General features: G+C 38.3%; 1 protein-coding gene across 3 annotated transcripts in view; it reads left to right on the top strand.

Moving 5' to 3' along the window:
• Positions 1–1,579: 1,579 nt before the first annotated feature.
• SGCZ (sarcoglycan zeta) overlaps positions 1,580–6,464 on the top strand; it is a 247,296-nt gene continuing 242,411 nt past the window's right edge. For all 3 annotated transcript variants that reach the window (XM_044418220.1, XM_044418222.1, XM_044418219.1), the window contains exon 1: positions 1,580–1,774. In XM_044418220.1, the coding sequence (XP_044274155.1) occupies positions 1,580–1,774 (195 nt within the window). The remainder of the gene's footprint in view (positions 1,775–6,464) is intronic.

Raw genomic sequence — 6,464 nt, 5'->3', positions numbered from 1 at the left:
AGCTTTGTTACAGCAGGGCCAGTAAAATCTAAGTCTTGATGACTCCTATGGGTTATAAGACTGAATTTCAGTGTGTTTTTAAGGATGGCCATTAAGACACAAGAATGATGTAATTTTAATTTCAGTTTGGTGCTGATTGATCAATAAATTGAATGTACTATTATATCCCTTTTTCCTGTGGCTGATTATTAACTGCCTTGAATCTTGGGGAAAAGGTGTGTGAGAGAAATTAATAATGGTGCAATGAACTACAGCAGTGGTTTGCAAACATTGCTCTGGGGAATATTGGAGATGTATGAATGTTGATTAGGCTTTTCTCAGTGAGAAGGCAAGTAATGGCAACCTGGAAGCTAAGCTTCACTGATAAATGGCCTGCCCAATTTTACTGTTCTTTCTCTACAATGTACAGATGAAAAGAAGTATTGTAGGTCATAAAGTAATGTAGCAGGATGGTATCAACAAGTGAACATGAGAACAAAATGAACACATTCCAAGATGGTGCAAAAAATCAGAATTGTAATGTATTTCAAATACCAAATATTTTGGGTTGAAATTATTCTTATTAAAAAGCAGATCTGTTTTCCAACCCTGGACAGTCTCTAAGGTTGGCAGTTAAGGTAGACATTGTGAGACACTGTGAAGAGCCCCCACCTCAGCAGGACCCCATTGACAAAAACCCAGGAATCCTTCAGCTGCTTCTCTATTGCCACCTGTTAAATCACCCTTATTTTGCTCTGGCTCAGATAATGGAGTTAGTGTAAATGAGAAACACTAGATGCCAACGACTGTTGGCTCACTGGCTTTCTTCCTGTGACTGTACAATGAGAGAAATGTTAAGAAAGGAGATGAGGAGCAACGGTAACTTGAAGCAATTGTGCTGAAAAGGTAGAATCCCTGAAGTGGGGGGGGGGGGCATTAGATAGTTAGATCAATCAGAAAATGGATAATCCGGCACTAACTATCTCAGAAGTGTGCACTATGAATTTTCTCTTGACAGGGACTTCAGATCCAAAATATGTTGACTAGATCCTTTAATAAATATCATTTTGTATCTTCCCCCACTCATTTTTTAATTTATTTGTATTTTCCCAATGCATTTAGAAGGTACTCACTGTTTGTGCCAGGTATAGCTAGTTTTGAAAGGTACGGATTAGTATACATCATGTGACCTGTGTTTACACCCAACCAGAATCTGCAATACTGATTAGGGATTATCCCACGGGGAAATGCTATATGGAAAGCCTTCTCTGAAAATCAGTAAATGAGTAATGGCCCGACCAATTGCCTGTCCATTGTTCCTAGAACATTTGGATGCCACTTAGATAAAGGAAGGGCAATGGAATTAAACATCAATCCATAATTTGTGCCAGTATGCATTTTGTTCCTCTCGGTAGATTGGATCGTATTTTGTGTAATTTTTTTTCTTAATTTCTTTCTTCTTAAATTTATTTATTTTTAATTAAGGGAGTCAAAAGTTGGGAAAATTATTCTAATACATTCATATAAAAAGAGTATGTTTGCACTGATTAGTCAAAAAAGGTACTTAACATTTGTATTTTGTTGTTCATTTTTTTAATAGATGACACGAGAACAGTATATACTGGCAACACAGCAAAACAATCTGCCAAGAACAGAAAACCCTCAGCTTTATCCAGTAGGAATTTATGGTTGGCGCAAGAGGTGCCTATACTTCTTTGTCCTCTTGCTATTGGTTACCATGATAGTTAACTTAGCAATGACAATATGGATACTGAAAGTAATGAATTTCACAGTGGTAAGTAATACCAAGATTTGCTTCTTAGTTTGTATATTTTAAAGAGTTTGGGTGGTGGTCCTTTGATGTTAGGGATCTGTATTTATTCTTTGGATGGGCAAATTACTTGTTTCTAAAAGAAGAACCATTTTGGATTTCATTGGGGAGGATGATGAGATTGGGAAGGACATGATAGGGCAAGAATTCACAACACAGTTCCAAGATCTGATCTCAGGGTTAATCAAGTTTAGATTATACACAGCCAGTATTAACAACATTGGCTGTAGTTACTTTTCCAAAAAAAAAAAAAATCATCACAATGCTAGAAATGTTGTTTGCATAAGTCAAACATGCCTAATACATAAACCCATTTAACTATTGATAACAATAATGACTCACAGAGATCCTATGGATTGTCTTTTGCATACAGAATTGTGGATGGAAGGCAGCAGTGTTTCTGAGGTGGGTCAAGTACCAGGTATTTTCTGAGGAGATACAAAATCATTTTAGAAATAAAGGGAAGCTTTCAGGAAAGGAGAGGTAAATATTTTCTCTTGCATATTGAAGGTCTTGGATCTCAAATCTAGGAGGGCTCACCATTTCTCTTATCTCTCAGCTAGGGACCTTTTACTGTGACATGAGGAGCTGACTCTGAATCCAATGACTTAAGGCCTTTGATGCACAGAGAGCAAGGCAAAAACTGGAAAGGGGTGGGGATGTGCATGTTCATGTCCAGAGAAAGATAGGTTAAAAACGAGCACTTACGGGTAAAAACTAGCACTGCTGCCTTTTAATCTCTGTGTGCAGCTTATTATGTTAAACGATAGTAGTGGAAACAGGTTTTTTGGAGGGCCCCCCCCCCATTAACTAATGACCACCCAGGGGGTCCTGTGCACAACTGTTGGGTGAGGTTTATACACCCAATAAATAGATAATAAATAATTCTTCTGCTGCTGCTTGCTGTGCCACCAACTAAGGTAATGGAACAGCAATCAGTGGCCCTGTAGCCCACCGTACTCCTTCTAGTTGGCAGGAGCTGTAGCTCAGTGGTAACTCAGTCCTGGGTTCAATTTCTAAATCCTCCAAGAAGGGTGGAGAGTCCCAGGTGCTGAGAGGAACTGCCTATCCATGCGGGCAACCGTAGGCCAGAAGGCCCAATGGGCTGGTTCTGTATAAAGCAGCTTCTTATGTTCCTAATGCCTAAGTTTGAATGATGCTACACTCAGAAATAGACATTCAGATGTTTTGTTACGGTTCTTGTACCTTTCCTTCAACAATGCCCCTAGGATAATGCTACACCCTGTCACAGCATGAATCAAACCATGACATTTGAAAGGATACACCAGACTGGATCTCAGGTCCAAAGTCTGGAACCCTGCAGCCCACAGGCCTGCAAATAAACACCCAGAGAAGATATGATATCAGGATCACTGTAATCAGGCCAGGAGTCAGCAATGGAGAGCACCAAGGCTGATGATGTCCCTGCAGCATCTTTTTTATCTTTTTACAAGCAACCAAGAAATAAAATAAAGAAGTGCAGTTGAGTGACTCTGTTACAATATAGGCATATATACTGTGTATCACTACGTATTTTATGTTTAGCAAACTATGCTAGTATTATTAGGAATAAGTCTGCATAGACTTCAACAGAGGCAGCCCAGATATCCATGTATTTGTCTATTTGAAAATTATGCCTGAAAACCACTGTTAAAAATTCAGAAGTTTCTTCAGATCCTCACCCCATTGGATTATTGCAGGTGGCTGTTTGACTTTCCAGTTGTATTATTAGCTCTTTAGCTGTCAAAAAGGCATAGTGAATCCATCTAAACAGGCCATCTACATGTTAACTTTAAGAGATAGGTAGATGACTAAGATGAACGTGCAGATCCATAAATATTACAGAACTCTCCTTCCCAAGTTTAGCTATATTACTACCTTCTCCCAAAAGAGACGTGGCTATGGGGCATTGCCAAAATATGAGTAAGGGAAGCACTAGTTGCACTATACCTCCAGCAGTTGGCCAGTTTGAGGTGTATTAAAATGATGATACTAAATTTGAGTGAGCTGATTAAAGATATGGGACATTTTTATATGGGAGTCTTGAAAGCTGAATTTATGGAATGGGATAAATACTGTTAAAATCAATATGATGAACCTAATTGTTCATGTTTTATGTGGTATTATTCTATTTATATCTGAAACGTATTTCCAAAATTGAATCTTCTATTTCGGAAATTTCTGTGGGGTTCTATTTTAACATGAATATCTTTGAGAAGGATGCAACTTTCAACTAAGAAAGGGGCATTTGTCTTTAAAGAGAGAGGGGGATGGATGGATGGATGGATGGATGGACCACTACAGAGCATTTGGCCAGGCATACACATTATTAAAAATGATATTTTTACTGTGAAATAAATATTATCCCCCACTAAAACAAAACATTGCTTATTTTGCAAGTTTCATTTTATTCATTTTGGTTTGATAGTTATATGAAACTGTACTTGCTTAGGGAAGGTTTATTTTTTAAAAAATCTGGGTTGGAAAATCATATTGACTATTTATTTTATTCAGGGTTATGGAAGCACTTGTAAAGCAGGGAATGGTAGTGAGGAATGAGAGAAATGTTTGATGTGTGTTTTCCATGTAAAGAAAGCATAGGGCCATAGGCAAACTCCTCCATCCCTGTAAGACCATTACATCCAGGTTCTAAACTCACCTACTGTACCACTGTTTGCGACTCCATTTCCACAAGAAGTGGTAAAGGAAGTAGCTAAAGAAAGATCCACTCCCATCCTCTAATGAAGCCACCATCACCTATCACAGTAACCCCTCCTTTTCCTGGGTCAATTTTTTAATAACATTTTTCCTAGTTTCCTGACGTCTCCTGTCCATCACTGCTGAGATCTTCAGCTCAGTTGTAGTAAAAAGTACTGGTACCCCACTGAATCAGAAACTTTCTGGGTTGTGCTTATTTTTACTTCAACTCAGGGCAGACCAATTAAATAAATACATTATAATATTGTGATTCTTGGGAGTGGTCAGGTTCAACAGTATTCTAGAACATCAGCTCCTTGTCTTCACAGTCCTCAATGATCTTGAATCCTGAGAATGGTACTTCACTTACTGATATGTTGCCATGTAGATGTCCTTCAAGTGTCTCCAGTGAACTGTGGAAGCTTACCAATGCCCTCTTTAGTTATGGCACACTGGAGAGATTGGATCAAAATTTCCCATACAGGAACTGCTTGTTTTAGCACATCACTTGTCACCAGTCACCTGATGTGCAGAGCTGCTATGCTGGCCAGAAACACTGATATTTCCGAGAAATATCCATAAGCCCCTAAAATACATGGTGGGGGATTAATTCCTTCCTTCCCACTGATCCGAAATGGTGCTCCTGCTGTTCTGAAGAATCTTCTTTGGAATGAGCAGCATTAGATCTACAATCTAACATTGTAGATTTAATATGTAATTTTAGAAAGGAAACATACTGATTTTCCCTTGGTTTTTTGTTGGATAGCGTCTTATTTTGCCTTAGAGAGGAGAGTGCTTATTATCTGTTTTTATCATGCAAATCTGTGGAATATATGCACTTTGACAATCCATCAGCTTTATTATCCATATTAACTGGGTGTTTTATAAGCCATAATAACCTTTATTAAGCAACCTAGTGACTTCTTTATCTCTATAGATCTATGCTGTCTTGTTGTGTGTTAAAATTTGGTGTAGAATGATTCAGTGAACTTACTCAGTTAAGATTTATTCATTTGCATTAAGAAATAAAACAAAACAGAGTATGTAAATAGCCAGATTCAGAACATATTAAGGGAAAAAACACAAATGCTGTTTAAATGTTTCCACTTGGTACATTTAAATATTGAAATGGTGGTGTTCTTTAATATTAAGTTTATTCTGTGTGGGGGAGTTTCCTCCTAACGTATAGGATGCATTATGATTGTCTCATAAAATGATGGATTTCGAATTGGTGAGGACTCTAAACACTGGCCCCTACAACACATTTTCTCACACAATAGTTTGGGGAAAGCCTCCTACTTTGCACAGTAAAAAAGAGTTTCAGGTTTATCCAATTACATTAGAGCAGTGAAGACTAAGGCCAGATAAAATGAAGAACTTCCTGGTATTAATTTCTGTAAGGTGCAGTGGTGATCACTAGCTCAGGTGGCTTTAAACATGTTTAGAAGACCATTGAAAAAAGTCCTATAAATAAATATTAACAGCTGAGTGTGTTAAGAGGTATATCTCTGAGTATTGAGATGCTAGTTGCCTTCCACCATCAAGCCTTTCTAATACATCTTTCTTGGGGAATCTGTCAGACATGGTTTTGGGAGCATTGGATGAAATGTTCTCCATATCCAACCACTAGGAGTCTTGGTCTGATTCAGCGAGGCCAGTCATATGTAATGCATATGAAATATTATTCTACACGGCATGGAGTCACGTTTTTCAGTCCCTGTTTCATAGGGGAATGCTTTTATTTTTGAGATATCAGCATACTTGACTGGGTTAGGCTGCTAAGCCACTGCATCTCCACATTTTGTGCCTTGGCATGGGAGCACACTGTTAACACTAGAAAGGAACTGTAGGGCTATGTTCCTGGCATGACTCCTGAGATTTTGTGGTTTCCCACAGCTATCTCCATAATGTCCTTGCATTAAGTGCAGAGAGAAAGCCTACATGATAAGGCAGGCTT

This window comes from Varanus komodoensis, unplaced genomic scaffold, assembly GCF_004798865.1.
Source record: "Varanus komodoensis strain SLA01 unplaced genomic scaffold, ASM479886v1 scaffold9, whole genome shotgun sequence".
Lineage (NCBI taxonomy): Eukaryota > Metazoa > Chordata > Lepidosauria > Squamata > Varanidae > Varanus > Varanus komodoensis.
This window is presented reverse-complemented; position numbering and strand designations above follow the sequence as displayed.